This window comes from Marmota marmota, unplaced genomic scaffold (genome assembly GCF_001458135.2).
Source record: "Marmota marmota marmota unplaced genomic scaffold, marMar, whole genome shotgun sequence".
Taxonomy (NCBI): Eukaryota; Metazoa; Chordata; class Mammalia; order Rodentia; family Sciuridae; genus Marmota; species Marmota marmota.
The window spans coordinates 11,980,828-12,004,001 of record NW_026000221.1 but is presented as its reverse complement, the minus strand read 5'-3'; the positions used below and the strand labels follow the sequence as shown (position 1 = coordinate 12,004,001).

The 23,174-nt window shown below is 35.5% G+C and overlaps 1 protein-coding gene and 1 long non-coding RNA gene across 6 annotated transcripts in view; both read right to left on the bottom strand.

Annotated features, from left to right (window-relative positions):
- Positions 1-8,324, bottom strand: part of LOC125612935 — a 27,619-nt gene extending 19,295 nt beyond the window's left edge. Inside the window, exon 1 of the long non-coding RNA XR_007343415.1 lies at positions 8,161-8,324. This is a non-coding gene — a long non-coding RNA (uncharacterized LOC125612935). The remainder of the gene's footprint in view (positions 1-8,160) is intronic.
- Prr16 (proline rich 16) overlaps positions 1-22,595 on the bottom strand; it is a 160,775-nt gene extending 138,180 nt beyond the window's left edge. Inside the window, exons 1-2 of one of the 5 annotated variants that reach the window (XM_048792025.1) lie at positions 22,486-22,595; positions 21,663-22,344 (exon numbers count right to left, since the gene is read on the bottom strand). In XM_048792025.1, coding sequence (XP_048647982.1) covers positions 21,663-21,821 — 159 coding nt within the window. In that variant the 5' untranslated portion in view covers positions 21,822-22,344; positions 22,486-22,595. Of the gene's footprint in view, positions 1-20,535; positions 20,559-21,662; positions 22,345-22,459 lie in introns of those variants that run through there. The other 4 variants (XM_048792024.1, XM_048792028.1, XM_015488617.2 and 1 more) reach the window with 4 other exon arrangements.
- Between the last annotated feature and the right edge of the window lie 579 nt (positions 22,596-23,174).

Sequence of the window (23,174 nt, the reverse complement as noted above, 5' to 3'; positions counted from 1 at the left end):
ATATATATATATATATCTACATGGCATATAAATTCAAGACAGAATTATGTCATTTATTCTAACTTAACATTGATGGGAAAGAGGATATATTTGGAAATCCCATATTTCTGAAGCTCACAGTTTAGGAAATAAAACTTTTATTTTTAAAAAACTTTTTGATCTCACAATCATTTAAAATGTGTTATGCATTTTCTCACTTTTTAAAGTAGAATATGCTAATGGAAATTTAACTTCAATTGAATAATTTTAATAATTGAGGATTAGGGTTATTACTTTCTGTAAGAAATATTATTAATTGTGCATTTGATTGGTTTTAGTAGTAATTCTAGGTTTTTCCTTATTGTTGGGGAGTGTGCTGTTTCACAGTTGTGCCAATGTATGAATCCTTTGAGGAGGGCAGTTAATACCTGAAATCCATTCTAATTTGGTATCTGTAAACTTCTGTGGACAGAAGCTTAAGATTGTTAATATTCTTTGGCAGCTAAGACCAACTTAAAACTGACTGAAATAAAGTAAGTTTATTTTCATGCATGATCCTTGTGCAAATTAGTTAAGAACCACTTTGTTAATTCTAGACATTTCTTTGCTCATGTAATTTCAAGTTCTTAGTTTTGCTTTGGCATCCGAGGCATTCAAAAATTTGTACTCACTGTAAACTAAATGGCACATTATTTTTCTATTGAAGTTTTTCCTGACAAGTACAATCAAACGTGATGTATCCCTGACTTAGTATAGGCCAAAGAGTCCACTAAAGGTTTCTTCTTTTTATGACACATTCTGACATTTATTCAATTTATATGATCAAAAACAGTGTTTTGTAACATTTCTCTATGGAATGCTAGTTCTGATATACAGTTTCCAAAAAGCAGAATATTTACCTTAGTAAGTTTATAATGAAATAATGCCAATGTATTGAGTTTGACAGATCTTCCCTATAAGAAATTATTGTGTGTGTGTGTGTGTGTGCGCGCGTGCGTGCGTAAAACCTATTGGATACAATTAGTAGTCCATAAGCCTTAAATTGAAAAGCAAGAATCCAGAAGTAGTTTAAAAAAAAAAAAGGTGTGGCCAAGATACTACTGGATTCTTCAAGTCCTTGCTGATTTCTTGCCCATCACAGTTTTATAAAGCTTTATTATTCTTGCATTCCTGTTGGGGCTACTTTTCTGTATGTACAGAAAATCTGTTTCACTTGCAGACTAAAACACAGAAGTGTGTATGAATTCTCCTTAAATCCTTTTTTTTTTCCTGGACAATATTATGTTGAAATGGAAATATTAAGAGTCTGGGATTTGAGTGACTTTTTGGAACAAAGCTCCCTGACTAATTGCTTTGGACAGGACACTGTGTTAGACTAAATAAACTCTTGTTGATTTCAGATATAAAAATTCCTTATTTATTCTATAATTTAAATTTGCTTGTCAAGGAACAAATTTTAAATTTCATATGTACAGATCTATCTTTAGTAAATATACTTTGCTAGGTTGTTACATAAGTCCTGCTGTAAGCTAATAAGGTAAAACAATATAAATGTCATACAAAGACTTTATACCCTTATAGACCTAACATCATGATTATAAGGAAGAAAATGCTAAGGTATAATATACATTTAAAATATCATTTTCCTATTTTTTGTATTGAATAATTATATGTGTAACTTCAGCTACCATGATAAACTTTGTTCAAAAAATACAAAAATTATGTCAGTCATAACAGCAACATAAAAAAGAACCATTAGTCATTTTTCTTTTAGAATAACAGATTGGATACTAAATCAAATTAGATACTTCTTAGTTCTCTTGAGTAATAGAAACCTATTTCACTATAATCATAAATTATTTCAAAATTAATTTTGGAATAGGAAAGTATTCTAAGCAAATAAACTTCACTTACTTTCATAAAAATGCTACAATTTAAAATTTTCTTTACCACTAAATAAATTCTGTTTTTTATGACACTTTAAAAGAAGTGTTACTTTTATTAGGAAGCTTTTCTTAATTTCACAGAAACATTTTATTTTTAAATTATACTTCTAGCTGTGTTAATGTATCATATTTTGCCTGTACTGATAAACATAATATGCTTCCTGCAATTTAGAGGAAAGATATTAATGTAACTCATTATTACTTTGACTCCTACTTTTCAAAAATCAAAAGCCCTTCAAAAGACTTCTGGGAGAATTTTATAATATGTGCGTGTATATTCTTGTGTGTATGTGTGTGTGTGTGTGTGTGTGTGTTAATAATGGAACCAATATCTGCAATGATATATTTTAAAATGTTGGTAAAGTAGCTGTGCTTAATTTGAGAATTAACAAAATTCAAAGGAAACTACATCAACCAAAATACTACCTGCTATGTACTTTAACATTAAAAAGTACTTCAGATTAATGCTATGTGGATGATCACTGTACTTTTGGTTTAGAAAAGAACTTCTTGAGACATGGATTCAATCATTCTCATATATTTACTGTTGGTATAGAGTGAAATAAAAACATTTTTATACCTTTATTTAGTTAAAGAAAAAAAAAACTTATTTAGTTAGATTTAAAAAAAAAAAATATGTGGTGCTGAGGATTGAACCCAGTGCCTCACATGTACTCGGCAAGGGCTCTAACACTGAGTCACAACCATAGTTCTGAAATACAAATATCTTAAAATTGCATAGTTGATTAAGTTTTCAGACTAAAAAACATCTAATTGGTTTAGTTTTTCTCACAATTTAAGAAAACCATCATCTTGTACTAACCTAGTAAATAATGGTGTTTTCACTGCTGTGGTAAAAGATCTGACAAAAACAACTTTAGAGAAGGAAGTTTATTTGAAGACTCACAGTTTCAGAGGTCTTGGTCCATAGACAGTTGGGTCCATTCCTCAGGGCTCAAGGTGAGGCTGAACATCATAGTAGAAGAGTGTGGCAGAGGTAAGCGGCTAACAGGAGGCAGTAGAGAGAGACTCCACTCACCAGATACAAAATATATACCCCTAAGGTATGCCACCAGGGACCCACCTCCTCCAGCCACACCCTACCCACCTTCAGGTACCACTCATTAATTCTATCAGGGGGTTAATTCACTGATTGGGTTAAGGTTTTCATAAGCCCAATCATTTCTCCTCGAAACCTTCTTGCATTGCCTCACAAGTGAGCTTCTCTTTTTTTTTTTTTTTAATTTGTTTTAATTAGTTATACATGACAGTAGAATGCACTGTCATGCATACTTTGATGTATCATACATAGATCACATATGAGCTTTTCAATGATAACCTTGGGTCTAGTTTTCTTTTCTGGCTGCAGCTCTGCTATGGTGTCAATGATTTTTCATAAAATTCCCTTTTCTTCATCAGTTTTTCCCAAGGAAAGAAGATACATATCAGAAACCACTAATAACATAACATGACTCTGAAAATCTAAGAAAAAGCTAAATTTTACACTATAGGAGTTAACTCCATTAGGTAACACTAAATTGTTAATATACAAGCTAGGACTTCATTTTTTGGAGGAGTGACAAAGGAAAAACATGATAAAAATTCTCCTAGATAGTTTCTCAATGACTACCCGCCCCCACAAACACACACACACACATTCTAAAAGTCCTAGAAGTGTTATTGGCTGAGTATACAGTGAGTTACAAAACTTAAATAACTCAAGGGGCTATGGGTGAGTAAGAGAACCCACTAGATATTATGAGCATTAGTGACTTCAAAATGCAAACATTAAGCTCCCAAATATTTTGTTACATACCATCTGTGACTAATGAAACAACCACAAACACACAGGCTGTGCCATATTGTTGTGTATATTGAAATGTTGTAAGTCTCCTCAAGGGTAAAAAATGCAGCCTGATATAAACAAGGTTTAGGTACCAAATATAAATCTCCCTGAAGAAATCTTATAGGGTGAATTTTGGGTCTTTAATTACATTTTAAAATTTATTCATCATTTTAACATAATGTACTTCCAGAGAGTTAACATAACTCAGAAAACAATGTCTCAGAAAAATAATTGAAAATTTTTTTTTCTATTTTTTTAACTTCATCTGATAATGAGCAACTGAGATAGTAGGAATCAAAGTGCTAAAAAGTTATAAGACATTAAATAAATATAAGTAAAATTATTACAAGTCAGTTTAGAACAATTAAATTCAAACATTAGTCTCTGATTTCTAAAATTCAGCAAATAGCAATAAGTTAATTTTATAATTTACAGTGATCTTTTTTATGTGTTAGCAATTATTGATACTCTATATTAAACTAAAATAGTACATATGTATTTTTTTCTTTTCCTAGAGATATCTTGGTTATTTAAGGCAGTTTGAAATCAATATATTTAAATACCATTTCATTATATTAAAGTAAAATGATGTGATTAAATGTTTTCATATCCATGTTCAATGCTACTTTTCTAATTAGTTTACAGTGCTTTCCAGTTTACATTATATTTAGTATGTAGGAAAGTTTTTGTTCCTATTCAAATTGTAAAACTAAAACCTGAACTTTGATTATGAAAACTGAGAAAAAGTTTGCAATGCAGCATGATGTTAAAGACAGGAATCCAATAATCTCCCTAACTGAAATGCACAGATTAAAAACGTGTCTATGGACAGTACAGGATTGAAAATCTTCATAGTTAAAGAAAGATGAATATGTTTTGCATACAATGTCTGACAGTTCAGTAACTTGAAAATATAATCTCCTAGTAAAACAAAATAACATTAGATTAGGAAAACCCTACTTCTAAATTAATATCTGCACTTTAGCATCTGTATAGGCTAAGTATAAGTTCCCATATTTTGAACACTAGAGGGAGTGTATAAAAGAAGAAACCAAAGCCAAACATAGATATCACCTCCTTTCTCAGAGTTTTGTACAACGTTCCGTCTCACCAAAGTGATTGCTTATTTCTTCTCTTTTTTTTTCAACTTAAACAATATTCCATATCCCCTTTATATGCTATTTTCCAGTTAATACAAAATTTGAAAAGACTAGTGGCAATGAAGACACACATTATGTAAGCCAAAAAAAAGGAAATGCTGTAAAATATGATATACTCTTTCTTCACTTTAGTTTATATATTCTATGAGAAGAAAACATATCTGATTTAAAAGATATCATTCTAAGTGTTTCAAATAGTTTGCCATCCCTGTGCCTAAAAGATAAAATGGTTACTCTCAAATAAGAACCAGCCTTTTTCTGATGGTGAAAACCTGAGAACCCAGGCCAAATTCAGTTTATGTAGAAAAACCATCTCCAGAATTTCCATATAGGAGGGACAACTTGGAAGCACTTGATAGGAAATTAAAAGGGTGAAGATTTGATGAGTTGATACTTTTTAAAACTCAGAACTTTGTCTGACACATAGTAAGTATTCACTATATTATCTCTTGCTTAAAGATCCTTTGGTCATTTCAAAAGATAATATTATAAGCAACTCAGTGAGACCCTGTCTCTAAATAAAATACAAAATAGGGCTGGGGATATGGTTCAGTGGATGAGTGTCCCTGGTTTCAATCCCCAGTATCAAATATATATATATATATTTTTTAACTGACTTTTTAAAAATATTATTTTTTAGTTGTCAGTGGACCTTTATTTATTTTTTATATGTGGTGCTGATATTCCAACCCAGTGCCTCACACAAGCTAGGCAAGCGCTCTACCATTGAGCTACAACCCAGCCTTTGGCTGACTTTTTAAATTTGTTTAGGAAAAAAAATCAAATAAATATGTATATTCACACAATACTTGTAATTAAGTATCTCTCCACAAATGAAACTCCAGGTCCATATGGCATCACTAGAGGAGTCCACCAAACATTTGAGGAATGAATAACATCAATTTTACACTCGGGAAATGAAATAGCACTCATTTTATGATCCAGCATTACCAAAACCAAATAAAGACAATGTAAGAAAAAAAAAAAAATCAACAGACCAAGACTAGTCAGAAATGGACACAAAATCACTGACCCACAGCCAAAAGAGACATACTCTGTTCAGGAGTTGGAAGATTCAGTATTAAGATGTCAATTCTCCCCTAAGTTGATCTGTAGATTGAATAAAGTCCCAATAAAAATTCCAGAAACTAGAAATTGGCAAAGATTGATTATAGTTATTTTTAAAATAAAAAATTTGAGCAGATAACACATTCATAAGGTACAAACATCCAACAGCCTGAAAGGGGAGATAGAGAAGAGTCGGCTCCCTCCCACCCCTGTCCCTGACCTAGTTCCCACTAACCTTCCCCCAAACAAAGCCATGGTGGTTGTCATTCTTATTTTAATTTGTTCTCATTAGTTATACAGGACAGTGGAATGCATTTTGACACATTGTACACAAATGGAGTACAACTTCTCATTCCTCTGGCTGTACATGATGCAGTAGTATAATCATACATGTATATAGGTTAATACTGTCCATCTCATTCCACTGCCCTTCCCCTCTCCAACCCCTCTTCCCCTCCCCTCACTCCCATCTGCACAATCCAGAGTTCCTTCATTCTCCCCTACCCAACCCCCCACCTGCATTATGGATTAGCATCTGCTTAACAGAGAAAACATTTGGCCTTTGGTAAAGTTGTCATTTTCTTTTCATCCTTTGGAAGATGTTTATAACATTACACCAATTCACATTTCCACTAATAATGTTTGACAGCTCATATCTATAGATCCATTATCTCTGTGGATCATCAAACTTTTGAACTTTGAAAGGCAAAACAAATGACATCTCAATGTGATTTNATATATATATATATATATATATATATATATATATATATATATATATATATATATATATACCTATTCTGTAAAACTCAACTCTATATATGGTTGAGTTTTACAGAATAGGTATATCAAGAGTAATACATTATGCCATCAAAGGCGGGTTAACACAAGCTCCCTCCAGCCAACGCACACATCCCTCCAATATGTAATAGACAAGAGCCCACATGAAATGCATTTAATAAATATCTATTATATGATCATTCTGTGCAAATTGTGACTATCCGATGGAAAGTAAAAGGTGATAGCTTTGATCTTAAGATATTTTAGAGCATAAGTTTTGAGTTGGAAAAGATCCAGTTATTTATTAGTTTCACTTAATGAGCATCCACTGCATGTAAGCCACTGTTCTACAAACTTTGGATACACAAAGAAACAAAACAGAGGACATCAACATCTAGGAGATGGCATTCTAGAAGTGGGAAACAAACAATAATTCATATGTGAAATAAGTTGTTCAGTGTGTCAAAAGCTGATTAGTATTAAGAAAAGAGAAAATGTAAAACAAGAGCTATAACTACATACATTGTTACCAGAATAGTCCTCAGTGAGGTGACCATTGAGCAAAATTTGAATGAGGTTAAAGAGTTATCTCAAGAGCATCTTAGGCATGAAAATGCACATAGCACATTTATTCATAAAGCAGCAAGATTACCATTCGGAACACTGGAGATCCGAACCCAGTTTTGGATACTGTGAGGTGAAGATGCCTCTTAGGCGTCCGAGTAGAGATAAAGAATAAAATATTGGCTATACAAGTTCAGATAAAATGTCTGGGCTGAATATACAGATTTCAGAGTCATAGACTTAGTGGTGGAATTTATACACAAGACCAAATAAAAGGACCAAGAAAACAAGTGTAATTAAAAAAAAAAAAGATTTAAAAAATTGGGATAAGATATCCCAGAGGAAGAGTAAGTAAAGACATCAGAGAAAGAAAAATCAGTGAGGTGAGATAGTCTGCAAATTCTTCAAGACAAGTGAAGAAAGATTAATAAAAAAGACTATCAAGTGCTACCAATAGGTGACTTAATATTAGAAGCGAGAACCATTTAATTAAATAACAGAGCCATTGACAACCTAGTAGAGGCAGTTTTGGTATAGTGTTGAGAGTACAGACCTGACTGGAGTGGATTTAGGAAAGAATAGGTGATAACAAGTATATATAATTTCAATTTTTTTGTAAAGGGGAATTAAAAGTATAATGATAATTTTTAGGAGAAGTGGATTCCCTAAAATTTATTTATTTTAGGGGATTTATTATTATCTTTTTCCCTATTTGTATGCTGATAGGAATCATCTATGGAAAGTAAAATATGATGGTATATGAGAGAGAGGAGAAAAAAAATTTTTTGTACCAGGGATTAAATCCTGCAGGACTTACCCACTAAACCACATCCCCAGCTCTTTTTGTTGTTGTTGTTGTTGTTGTGAAAGGGTCTCACTAAATTGTGTAGGGCCTTACTAATCTGCTGAGGCTGTCTTTGAACTTGAATCCTCCTGTCTCAGCCTCCCAAGCCACTGGGATTACATGCTTGTGCCACACACCCAGAAAGAGAGGCAAATCCTTAATGTTGTTTCCCAGTAGATTAGAAAGAACAGTCTCTCACATACAAGTGGAGTGATTGGTTTCAGCCCCAATCCCCTTAATAAGTATTACTTGGAATTAGATACTGAAGTTCCCATTCCTAATCAGATAATGAAAATGAGACTTAAAATATTGAATTGAAGGTTACATGGTTTGTAACAAGCAGTGAAAAGTTAACAGGCTTTTAAAAAGAAAATGCCCAGAGAACAACTGTGAAGTCAGATAAGCAAATATGAGATAGAGACATAGTGACAATAAACATGGGGAGTATAGATACTAAGTTGGATAAAAAGATGTCATGTAGATTGCCTGTGATGGTCCCTGTGCTCCTCACTGAAGGGAAGACACAGAAAAAGTCAAACAGGTTGGAAGGTTAGATTTGAACATATGACTTTTCAGGGGGTTACTTTTTTTTTTTTAAGGAATGGTACAAATTCATAAACTTAAGTGGTATTTTGGTAAAATTTGTAGAAAAGGCAAAGGTAACCCCAACCTGCATGTGCTGCCTTGGGGCCAGAGAAGTCTGCAGATGGCTATGGGAAAGTCTTCCTGAGGCTTAGCTCCCATTATCACTGTCTCCCAGAGTGTGCTTGTCTGAAAGATAGTCTGCAAGTTTGTTATGCAGTTCCCCAGTTCTCTGATATATTTCACTTGTTCATTTAAGTAATGAACCTCACTGAAGTCATACAAGGGAGGAAGGCCATTTTTGTCTATGGCCAGTTTTACAGTTCCAGTACTTCATGTAGTTTGATTGTTTTTCCCAAGTGTTGGGCCCACACATTGCATTCAGCTCCCTTGCCAAACATCACAGTCTGATTTCTTGACATCCTGAAGAAGATTCAGTCACTTGGTTGGTTCTACAGTTTCATTGATTTCTCCAGTGTTCCCCTTCTTCATGTAACTGGTGAAGAAAGTATTTGAGAGAGTTCTTCAAAGCCATTCCATGAGGTAGAAGTAGTAAGCAGGTAGACACAAGAGGCACAGAGCTCCAGGTTAACTGGCCTTGTAGGGCCACAGGAGTGAGCTGGGCGGGGCCTGGGCGACTCAGCAGTGCACTGAGAGGAGCTGCAAAGGGCTGATGCAGGGATGCCAGACAGCGCTGGGCTCTGTCCAAGCACTGGTGAAGCAGGAAATTGCTGCGACTCTGCAAAAAACCGTCTGTGGCCACTTGACATTTTAGGTAACAGGACAGTGAGTGATCTTTTAAATAGGGGAGTGGCCTGAAGAAAACAGTGATTAAGATTTAGCTGGCAGTGTTGGGGATGAATTGACTAGGGGGAAGCAGAAAGATTAGTGCTAGGTCTATTAAAACATCATCCATGAAATTAATAGCATAGGTATTAGAGAGAGAGTGGTGGGAAAAAGAAGGCAGCCAGTCTGAAATCTCCTGCTTAGCAATGATGTAATGCATTTGTTGCATCTTGAACTTTCCCTTTATAGTCTTGACAGCCTTCACCAAATATAACTTCTATTATTATTTGGATAATAGTTCACTACTGAATTGTGAGTTTCAAGATGACAGGGACCACATATGTTTGGCTCACTGTTTTATCTACATAGTAAGCATCCCAAAAGAAATGTTTGAATAGCAAATTATCTATAAAGGTATATCAAAAAAGTGGATAAGGAAACTGAAGAAAGGAGGAATAAAGGAAAAGAGGAAGGAAAGAGAAAAGAGGGAAGACTAAATAGGGGAAAAAGATAAATGATAGGGGAAATGCAGGAGGAGAAAGAGGAAAAACATCAGGATGAATATGTTGCTGCCAGGAATAGGGGAGTTTGAATGGACAAGATTTGAAGCAGGAAATACAGAATTCAACTCCGTCATTTGTCTTTATGTTGGTTCACTTCTTTGTTTCTGCCATCTTGTATTAAAAATAATTATAGTAACCTCAAAGGGTGACTCTGAGGATTAAGTAAGCTAACTCAGAGCAGCACCTGGTACATCTTGAGCACTGAACAGATGTCAACCATGTATGTTATCATTACCACGTTCACCGTATGTCTTCAATAATGGGTGCTGTGCCATAGAGCAGGGACACCATTATAACATCTCCTGTCTCTACAGCAACAGAGGCAGAAGACACATAAAACTAACTCATGGGTGAGCAAAAAGTCTCCCTTCTAGTAAGAGGTGCCACTGACCTCATTCATGAACTGTCAGTGAAAGGAAATAGCTCATTTTGGGCTGTGCCCATTGTCCAGAGTTCCCATTTTTTTCCCCAAATCCTAAAATTCACACATGTACCTTAATTTTTTTTTTCAGTTAAATCTTTATTTCCTTGTGAAATTTTCAAATCCCTTGAAAATTTTCAGTTTAATTTTTTACTTTATTGTGAAATGGAATATAAGATAGGGGAAGTGATGAATGAAAATAGGAAGGTATATTTTAAAAGTAGCTCGAGTGGTGAAAATAAGTAAATGTAAATAAAGATAATAAATGGTGTTTTTAAAGATAACACAGATAAGATAACAAAAACATAAAGTCAAAATGCTTGATGAACGAGCCTAAGGAAAGAAAAAGGTACAGAAAGCAAACATTAAGTAACACAGAATATTTAAGAAGAGCTGAGAGTAGTTCTCAACAAGTGACTTCCCTGACTCCAGGGGTCTGTGTTAGTGTCTAGTGATATTTTGAGTTCTTACACTGCCATCTAGTTGGTAGAGACCACTGAGGTGCTAACCACCCTAACAACCTACAGGAAAGCATTCCACAACAAAGATTCAACTTATGCAAAAAGTCAGCATTGATGAGTTTATGAAACATTGACCTAGAGATTAAAGGTTGAAAAATAAAGAATGGAATAGATTAGATCATAGACCAGATCCAGTCACTCCTATGCTCAAGACCCCACAAGGTCTCTACTTTGAGTCAATATCCTGAGAAGTGTCCCCCATGCCCATCTGATTCATGTATGTTGGCCTCCTTCTTTTCTGCAGACGCATGGGACACTTGCCTACTATGGGTCCTCACACTACTGTTCCCTCTCCTTGGACTTTAAGTACTGCTATAGTTCCAAATGGCACACTTCTTCACCACCAAGTTTTTCCTCCAGTGCTGTCATGTTACTCTCTCAACAAGGATTATTCTGGACCACCCTATTTAAAATTGCTCCTCCTCCCCAACTCTGTTTATTCCATTATCATCTTCTATTATTTCAGAGGTCTTGTCATCTTCTAATATATGGATATGATTTGGCATTTATTACACTGACCTATCTTCATGCCCTCCCCACTGACTGTGTAATTCTCATGAATTTTGTTTGTTTTGTTCACCACTAAATCCCCAGCAACTAGAATAGTGCCTAACATAGAGTAGGTCCTAAACAACTATATGTTGAAAAATTGAATAAAGGAGCTCAAGACATATTAAAATAAGAATAATGACAATTACCTATGTAGGGCTTACTTGTGCATGAGAACTATACTAACTGATTTATATATAATCATTTAATCCCCAATAATTAGCCTATTCTATAGAAAACCTTATCATTATTGGCATTTTAAAAAGGAAATGAAGGTGAAGAACATTTAATGTGCTAAATATTGCACAGCAGCAATGTTCAATGAAGCAATCTGGCTTCAGAGTTTGAGATCTTACCCGTCTATCTAATTCTATGTTAATGAGCACCTATTGTGCTCAAAATTCTCCTATTGTAAAAAAAAGAATAAGAAAAAGAAAAAAGAAAAAATAGAATTCTAAACATGTATCAAAAACATCATCTGATGGGGGCAGTGGCACACACCTGTAATCCCAGCAGCTCAGGAGGCTGAAGCAGGAGGATCGCAAGTTCAAAGCCAACCTCAGCAACATTGAGGCACTAAGCAACTCAGTGAGACCCTGTCTCTAAATCAAATATAAAATGTGACTGGGGATGTGGCTCAGTGATTGAGTGTTCCTGAGTTCAATTTCCAGTACCGAAATAAAACAAAACAAAACAAAAAACATCATCTATTCAACAAAGAGATAATCACACATTATTCTATATGTAATTAAATAGAAATAAAATATCTCTGATATTTGGGTTTTAAAATTATAAAGTTGTCTTCAGTTAGTTACAGTTAAGCTCTAGAGTCACATTATCACACAAATTAAAGGGACTTGATACTTTTTTAATCATTCTGTCATAATTTTTCAGATATCACATTAAAATTAACATAAGTATAGACATGTCATACCTGTATAAGATCTGTTGTTGCAAGGAATATAAAACAGTAAGGGTTTAATAATTTTTTTAAAGGAACAATAACTGTTAATTGTTTTCTAATGCATTTTTATTCTTTGGCAATTCTCATTGAGAAAGATTTGCTTCATAAATGTAAGTTGTGGTATTAGTAGCATGTATGAAAACCACATGATATAATAACAGGATTTTCTAATGTCAAATAACAAAGCAACATATACACAAACTTGCAGGGCTTGTCTTTACATTTCTAAATGATGATGCATTTACAGGAGTTATTACATATCTTATTAAGCAAAGTTTCAATTCATTAACTCAGAAATCAATTTAAATGGAAGATAAAATAAATGCTCCTATCTTTGCAATCTATTTATAAGGCCTTTACACATTTTTTAAGTCTAAAGCACCCTACCAGAGGTGAAGTTCACCCTAGGAAAGGTGATGTTCTTCAACAGCAGGTTCTTTAGCTTCTTCATGTTTGCATCTTTTAGGGTATTCAATATAATACTTACACATATTAGGAATTCAAAATATAGCTCATTATTCATAAATTAATGTCACATGGGAAAACAAAAAATGGGATGACCTCTGGCATAAGTTTTAAGAGAAAAATATACTTTATTTACAATGAACTCTGGAAACATTTTGTCCTTTTTTGTAGCCACATGCACATTCTGCAGTTTTTGGAAAGTACTAAATTGTGTGTGCTTGTAAGTGTGTGTAATTATAATATGCATTTATTCAAATACATTTTTGTCCAACTTAGAGATACATCCATCAGGGTTTTTAAAGAAGAAATCACTGATATGCCAATCAGTTGCTCCTTAGAATAAAACCATCAGATTATAGCCATCTGCATTTCTTTATTTCATTTTCATATATCCAGGATTTGTAATCCTGAAAATTATGAAGCTAAACCTCAAGCAATCTCTAATTTTTTAAAAGGTGGGGGTGGTTATGGCAAGCAATCACTTGTTTTTTCTCTTCACTTAGAGTCATATCTTCCTACCCAATATTCTCTGGACATGTGGCAAAACTGATGTTTGTATGAGCTTTTGTTCCAAGAGAAACATTCCCTGATTCTCTCAATTTTTTTTACAGCCGTTAGATACAGGGGAAAAATTAAAAACCACTGAAGTTAGAAGGCAATTCATTTGAACAATGTTTTTAAACTAAAAATTTTCCAACAAATCGCCATGTAGTTTGAAATCTTAGACTAAGGTTTGGTATTATGAAAGAGCAAATATACACCCATATGTTACCTTTCATTGTGGTACTATGGAAGAGACCCTGTTAGAAACCATCAAGTTTGGTTTGCTTTTTCCAGATAAGTCTGGCATATGTTACCTGCATTGTAACTGAGTCATTGGACACAGGTGTCCAATTAATTCACTTCAAACATTCTGGAAGTAACCATTTACCTCAAACATGAACTGAAGTAACACTTGCAAAGTTTAAGAAAGAGTAACAAAGATCATCAGTACAAGTTATGTCCTACAATATTAATATTTCTTGCCTGAAAGTTGGGACTGGAAATTTAATTCCTTTGGAATCTTCATGTCATTCCATTCTCAGAAAGAAAACTAGCTTCTGCCAAATAAGGCAATATTTGTCCTGAGTTGATAGGCCACCGAGTGAGGGTACTTTGAATTGAGCATTAGTTAGCTATTATTTTTTCATTTCAGTTAATGTTACTTTCTGGCTCTTGTTTAGAGCTGAAGCACTGCTGACTTTGGATTTCCAGATCCTACGGGAAACCTCAATTTAGAGCAGTTCTTCCTAATGACCTGACTTTCAATGTAATGAGATCATTTCTGTTAATTTTACACTAGAACAGAAACAAACAGGATTGTAGAATAAGATATTTCATGCACCACTTATATGTGGAGGGATATTTATATGTGGCTTATAATTGATAGCACAATACAAAACTATTTATAAAATATACATAATATAATTAGCCTATTTAATAATGTTGCATGTGGTTAAGAATTCAAAAGTTTCTCTAATTCATCAATCATATTAAAAAGAAAAGCCACCATCAAATCCCAACCATCCTGACAGCTCCTGCTTTCAAGGGCAATTTGATAACAACAAAAGATAATAAATCTCAAATTATTTGTTATACCTTTATTTTATTTATTGATTTTTATGTGGTGCTGAGGATCAAACCCAGGACATGTGCTAGGCAAACGCTCTATTGCTGAGCCACAACCCCAGTCCCAAAATTATTTTTATTCATTGAAAACACCTATGTACAATGCTAGGTATCAACAAATACTCATGTTGTTCCTTTATGTTCTCAGCCATACTATTCAAAAGCTATGCAATATTCTCATCAACATTTTTGTTGAAGACAAAACAGGTTAAAGGCAATTCACTGCCCCATCTACTTATCTGAAAAATGCAAATTGGAAATTCTTATTTATTCACTACTAATTTTACCTCAATGCTGGTGCTGAAATTTAAGTGCATCCCCAAAAATAATAGTTATAATGAAGACAATAAATTATACAGCAAGCCTTAAAGTAAATGGATTATTAGCTTCACTCTGAATTTAGGAAACATTGTCCACACATATACTGCTGTTGGGAATAAATATGGTGAACACGGTCTAGAAGAGATTTTGGCAATATGGATCGAAAACTGCTAAGCTTTATATCCTTGGCTTCTAAGAAAATGTAAAAACAACAACAATATACAAAAAAAAAATAGATCTTACAGTGAAATGCCCAGGCTCTGACAATAAAATATCTGATATTGAAGCCTCATTTTTTTCACTTAAAAGTAAATGACCTTGAGCTAGTGTCTTAACATTCCAGGCCTTATTTTGCTTATCTGTAAAATGGGAGAAAACAGTAACTTTTTCATATACTTTGATTAAATGACCTAATATGAATAAACTCACTTAAAAGAGTACACATAAAAAAGTGCAACTTATCTTTATATCTATGTTTATTGCCAATGCTATTTTTTTCTAATGACATTCAATAACCACAAAAATCGTAATAATTAGAATACCCACATTAAGGGAAGTATGAAGTAACTAATGGCTAATCTATAATGGTTAAGATCTAATATTATTCAGGAAAATAAAAAATACCACAATACATAATTCATGATTTTTACAACTTTATCTACGTTAAAATATGAATACAAATGGACAGAAGGAGGGATTGGGATGTAGCTTAGTGGCTTGCCTAGCATGTACAAGGCCCTGGCTTCCATTTCCAGCACCAAATAAATAAATAAACTGGAAGGAAATGTAGTAAAATGTTTAGCATACTTATTTCTGTATAGTATTAAGAATAGTTTTTATTTGTTCCTTCTAAATTTTTCTAGACCTTACATAATATATTATGTATATATATACATAATACATATATTATGTATATGTATACATAATATATGTATATATAATATATATACACACACACACTATGTTACTTCTAAAATTTAAAAAAGAAGAAATTGGTCCACTGAAAATGCAGTGCCCTTTGTTGTGTATTAATCTTGCAGTTGCAGCTTGATGTCAGTTTTTCACGTTTCAATCAAACCAAATCAGCACACTATTGGAATTTTATCATGCAAGTCTCAAAAATTGCCCATGAAATTTTTCGCGAACTTCCTCTGTAGAAGGTTCTGTAGTTTATTTTGTTTGGGAAAATATGCTTAGCTCAAACTTGTATTTCTATCTCTTTTCCTACATTTAGATTTAAATACCTGAGATCCTTACAGCAGCAACGGTAAAAAAAACCTAATCCAGGTAACAATGAAACCTCTTACATTGATTTTATTATCTATTACTTCACCGTTGCCTGAAGCACACTGACTATTACTTTAAGGTGGCTTGAATTTCTTATCAGTTAATTCTCAGAGTGCTGAATGGTTTAATTCATTGGAAAGAGACAATGAGGGATGGTTATTGGTTATCTCTATTTTCTTAGAATCATTTCTTTCTCTTGGTAATATGCTTAGCAATCATGCTTAAGAAAAGCAAATATATATATATTATTTGTTAAATATAACCAGTTTGGGAAGGTAGGCTGTTGTATAAAGTAGTAAAAGAACAGCTATTCCTACTATTAAATGAACCATTAAATTCCATTCATTCACAATTTCAGAACTTGGAAAATACTCCAGAGATTATTCTCTGTAATTTGTTTTAGTAATGAGTTTATATGCCTGGATTCATTAACCAAAAACACTGTAGACTTTCCCAGAGCAATAAATATAGAACTCAGATAAGCTATTAAAAAAGGAGAAACATTTAAAAGTAAAAATATTTTGTAGATAATTGTTAATTCTGTTTTCATCAATCATAAATCAAACCATTTAATATAGATTTTCAGTTTTCAAAATTAAACTTTAGTCTAATAAATGGAACTTATTTTGTTTTATGACAGTATAAGAAAAATAATGGGTGTTTTCCAGTTCACAGCCACAATGCCAACAAACCTGCCCACTCATGGGGGCCAGTCTTTGAGTGACTCTTCCATGTTACTGACACAATGATTCATTTTAACAGGTCTATTCAAGTGCTTTCAAAGATATATATCTATATCTATATCTATATCTATATATAGAGAGAGATAGATATAGATATAGATATAGATACACACACACACATACACACATATATATGCACACATATGTATATAATATATATGGTATATATATTTCTTGTTTATTCAATTTCTATGACTTAAAATTGTACAATGAAATGCTACAAGAAAAGTTCAAGGTTATAAACAGTCTAACTTAAAAAAGAATTGAGCTAAAATAGCAGTGAATTTTGTTTTCAGATAAAGGCTATTATTTAGAGATACTAATCTCTCTCCAACCAATGAGATCTGTGATTCCATATTAACACCTACATTGATGCAAAACAACTTATTAGTGAGTTCTTCAATAAAGAACAGGCAAATTACTACTAAAGATGCTGGATTATTTCGGAAATATTTTTAAAAAGCAATAGCTTTGTTTCTACATTTTTTTTAGTGAAAAAGAATCATCAACATCTGCTACACTAGTTAAGGTTAATTTTATCCCTAAAACTCTAGAGTTTCTCCACTCTTTTTTCTTTCTTTCTTATTTCTTTCTTTTTTTTTTTCAATGTAAAAGAAAAGCAACATGGATTAATCTCGTATTCCAGAGTTGTTATCTATTAATTCCTTTTCTTCTACCTCTTGAAAACCTATCCACTCTACAAAAACAGAGTCAAAATCTTCCTTGTTTGACATTTCATTTCTGTAAAGGTCCTACCCTTCACAGAAATCTCTAGTATTTAAATATAACATTTGGATATGAGAACTTCCGTATATGGCATTGTTACATTTATGCTAATCATGATGACCTGGACTCATTGTAAGTTTCTTAAATTCATATCTTATTGTCCTTTTAAGCTTCTACTTTCTTCACCAAGGAGTACCATACTACAAATACTGGTTTATAAATGAACATGTACTCATCTTACTCTGGGGTCTGCTTTCTTTCCCTATACCCACAGGCAGAGTGGCTACTAAAGGCAGTGATCCCTTTTTATATTGCTCATGTTGAAAAACAGAATAAACACTCCAAATAAACTTTTGAGCTCACTGAGGCCATACACTACAGCAATTCATCTTAGTAACAGTAAAAGATGGCATAGTACTTGAAACATGGTAGGTGCTGAATAAATATACTGAATTACATTGAAGCTTTTTCATTATTGCATAGAAGATGAAATAACTCAGATGATTCTGAAAACTCAAGTTATTTCAAGTTTTGTTTAATTACAAGGGCAGAATTCTGTCTTCTTCCAAGATACATCCAATTATAAATGATTAAATAAATATAACTAAAACCCTAATCACAAAAGACACTTATAATAACAACTTTTCTTACCAGATCGACTTGATTTTGTTACTAATTATTAGTGTTTCAAGCAGCTTCTACTAAGTTCAAATCTACTTTGTTATCTGAATTCAAATGACTGAAGTCCAGAAATATATAAAGAAATGCAACTTCGAAATAACTTCAAACAAATATCCCATATTATTGACAGTTTATGCAAAGATAAAGGACAGAATATTTTCAAATTGTATTTTCATTACAATGAAAAACAACAACAAAAAGAAACAAATATCATATGATGACTGACATAGTAATCCAGTCATAGTCACTTTGTAACTTTTAATTTCCATTCCAAGTTAATAAAAAGTTAGCATAGATTCCTGTCAAAATATATAATGGTCTAGAAGCATAGCATTAACTGTAAAGTAATTAAAATTTTTTAAAAATATTTTTTTAGTGGTAGATGGACACATACTTTTATTTTGTTTATTTTTCTGTGGTGCCAGGGATCAAACCTAGTGCCTCACACATGCTAAGCAAGTACTCTAATATATATATATATATATATATATATATATATATATATATATATATATACACAAAATAACTTCCAGAGTGTATGTATATGTATGTATGTATGTATGTATATATATGTATGGAATTTCAGATTCAATGTGAAAAGTGATCAATTAAAAGTAACAAATTTACAAGTCATGAGTATAGAAACCAACAAGCTTTGTAATTTAAATTTTTCAGTGTTTCCTTTCTTCAAATTAAATAAAAGACATATTCAGTCACATATGCAGTACTCTCCAAAAAAAAAAAAAAAAAAGATAAATGCAGGACAACTGCAGGGTGTCATAGGTTCAACATGCTCTATAAATATTTTCTCTCAAAATAACTCTTATTCATATTACATAAATGGTCAATGATTTGAGTCTGTTATAGTATGTACACTTCCTTGTTTGAACCTAAGATGATGATGTCCACACAAAAGTGGTTGACAAGGCCAATGCATCATTTATCATGCATAAATTTCCGTTTCATGCTGAGATTTTTAGCGGAATAGACCCTGAGAGCCAATAAAAACTTCCAAAATATAAAATGAAAATTTTATCTTCAGAACTCTCAGATTACTTCATCTACTTTGCTATGCATAACCTATGAGTTTATATTCCTTTATGAACTACCTATTTGTTTCCCTTAAAAGAGCCTCAATTAAATGAAGACTCATTTATTTGGTTACATCTTTGTGATTCTATCCAAGAACCAGAGGGACCTTAAAAGTTTCTCTGTATCTACTTGGTCTCCAAATGTGCATAGAATAGTGATGCCAAGCAGAACCATGGCCACATGTAGTTGCTTGTCATTTATCCTGTCCAAAATAGTGAGTGGACTGGCAAATCATAACAAAAGATGCAGATGCAGAATTTTGACCCTCTTTCTCTCAATTTCAGCTTGGAGAAGACAAGTTACTACGCTGCTGTAAGTTTCCCATATATGCCCCACTTTTAAAACTCAACAATTATATATATATATAATTGTGATAAAAAGAAACGTGCCCAATTTGTTCATTTTTTAAAATGGTATAATGTTGTGAATGAAAGTACAACTGCCTAACATGTCAAGTGAAAGGATAACAAAAGAAATGAATGACATCTTTCGACTTGCATTTGGATGTATAACCCCTCCATCTGTCAAGCAGTTGTGAAGCAATCACCCTGGAGAAGCATTGCAACCGGGAACAAGTTTTATGCCCGCATCTTTGTCAACCGCTCTCAGGACCTTAGTAGTAATTGTTCTGTTTGAAGAGCCTATAGGAATGAATTCGCCATTTGCAAAACAGACCCTGGCAACGGATGGGCCATTTCAACAGACCTAAATCTTAACGTGGGGCTCAGTTCACGGAGGTAATAGGAGAAGGAAGGAGTGACTCTTTTCTCAAATTTGGATTGGAAATTAAGGGAGAATGATCTCTAGAGGCCAACTATACAAAACAACCCTCAATTTCCTTCCCCTTAGCTTCAAAAACAGAATTACAATTTGGGGTATAGACTATGAACGCCCCACCCCTTCTCTTTCCGCCCGCTGCCACCACCACCTTCAAAGTTAAAGTCAGCGCTCGCGCAACTGGGGCTGCGGACTCCCTCACCAAGAATTCCATCAGGAGCCCATTCAGTGGGGGAACAGCGCTCTGGGATTCTGCCACCAGCTCTGCGACGCCACCAGCAGCCAGGCCATCTCTTAGGAGACCTCACCCCTCCCAGCCCCGCCCGGAGCCAGCACCAGAGTTAATCTCAAACCCCAACGTCCCCACTCCTTTCAATCCAGATCACTAGCCAGGAGGTGGGGGTGTTAGAAGGGGGGCAGAAGTGGGGTGGGGGAGGGGGAAAAATCAAAACAGTCCCAGTTCCTGGTAGTCAGGACGCAAGTGGCAAGACCCCAGCACGCGCGCGACACGCGCGCGCGCATACACACACACACACACACACACACACACACACACTCACTCACTTGCTCGCGCGCCCCATTCCCCAGGTTCAATGCCTAGTGGCGACAGGATGAAAGAAAGGAGGTAAGGAAGGACAGATGGGATGGCGAGAAGGCCCGGAGTTACTGTGTGAGTGGCATTTGCAGAAAGCAAGCCATTCTTAAGGAATTATGAAAGTGAGAACGTCCCAGATCCCTTCATATCCCCAAAGCTGGATTCTCCTGATAGTGGCCCCGGTCGCTTTCTTTTTAGAGGGGCTCTGGAAGGCGAGGAGGAGAGCCAAAGCCAAGTTTTCCCCACACTGCCCTCCCGGGCTTGGCCCAGGGCCCAGAGCCCGGCCCCCCTTCAGCCCCGGCTTAGGGAGGCTGCCAGGCGGGGAACAGACTTGCCAAGGGACTCTGGAAGAGCACGACAGCAGAAGAGGGGGCATCTTGCACGCTCTGGCCGGGTTGCTCATGCCTTCCTCTGCTGACACACCCCCAGTTAACCCCTTCCTCCGACTCTACACACACTCACACACAGAGATACGCGCTTGCGTTTATCCTCCCACCATTCCAGGTCCATCGAATAAAACACTAGTTGATTTTCTTCCTGATTAAAAAAAAAAAAAAAAAAATTGTGCAACAACAACTCTTCTTGAGACTCGCCGAAGCAAAGAAAGTCCGTCTGCAGGCAGATTTCTGTAGTTACCTAGGAGTTTGGAAATCTGGAGGTCCCAAGCAAAAATGGGACCCAGAACCCCGAGGGGATCTAGGCGGCGAACTCGCTCCCCACCCCGATCCTCTCACCTCCTTAAGTTCTTTGGCCACGTCCTTCAGGTCGCCCAGGACTAATTCCAGATCCTCCACGATGATCTTGATTTGTTCCTTCACCTTGGTTTTGGAGGCTGCCGGCTGTCCCTCTGCTGGAGAGGACGAGGAGGGGTTCCCCTTGGACTTGGCTGACATTCTTTGGGGGCAAGCGACGCAGGTCAGGACAGGCGGGCGAGCAAAGGCTGCTGCGCGCCCCCGTCTCTGGAGCTGCTACAGCCGCTTCCACCCCAGTCCCCCCACATCTTGGGCGCTCCCTGGGCAGCGGCGGATGGCTGCGCTCCGCGATCCGCCAGGCGTCCGCACTGTGGTGCTGCCATCAACTCCCGAGACGCGGCGCTCGGCGCGGGGCTGCAGACGGGCGAGCAGCGCGCCTGCGCCTCCTCCCGCCGCCGCCCGCAGCTCTCGCGCACACACGCGCTAACTCCCCACGGGTGGAGAGGGGCTCTGGGCTGTGCCAAGGTCTGTCAGCGGCAGTCCCCGCCGCACTTCTGCTTCCTTCTGGGGTCTCTCCCCGACCCCCTTGGCATCAAGGTGCCGGGAGACATCGCGTTCTACCTGCCCCCTCGTCTGGATCCTGAAATGCCCCCATCATCGCAGCCTGCTATGAATCTTCTCACATGTAGGCAGTATTCTTTCTGCTTCACCCGCCAGGACAGACCTGTATCAATTTAGAAAGAACCACAATAAGATTAGAAGTTGGAGTTCGGGTCAGTAAAGAGATCCTAAATAATTATTCAGAACCAAATAATGCCCAGAGAACTCCGATCATTTACCGAGTGACCTGCAAGTTAAAACATACTTCTGCAGGAGAGAAGTGCGGGAGGCATAAAGCGACCCCTCCTCACTCCCTGGAATCATGACTTTATATTTAACAAGTATTCGTCAAAGAGGTAGACAAACGCGGCCGATTCCACAGAACTAATAGAGGATTTATGAATTTTAAGTCCCATACACAAAATAAAATCCCCCTGAGACTGTCTGAGTCATCTTGGTTGTACTTCTTAACTTCTTATAGGTGCCAGCATTTTGTGGGTGGGGGAGGGAAGGGGGATCTGTCTCTTTTTATTATCTATGTGATGTATGCTTTGGGAGTGGGGTCCTATTTGGATTTCTTGTGGGAGCTAAATTTAAGAATTTGCCTCCAACTTCTCCTCTATCAATGTTTTTACCTCTATTTCAAATCTTGTGGTACTAAACAAATAGGAAATAGCTTTCTGACTTGTTCTGTCAAAATGACCCAGGGAGGCTAGTTAATAGGAAGCTTTCAGTTTATTCTCAGTAGGTGGCCACCATTCTCATTAGCTAGAGTTTTAATTTCCTTAGTAGCAAACTCATGGGCTATTAGCTACTGACCTGGCAGGCTGGTTCTACTTTATTTTCTTGAGTGCACACTCCTCCAGATCATTCTTTCAGGCTTCTCATTTTGGTCAGTCTTAAGCAGGATTCTGTCTCTTGCTTTTGACAAGCCAAGTAGCCTGAACATGCTCC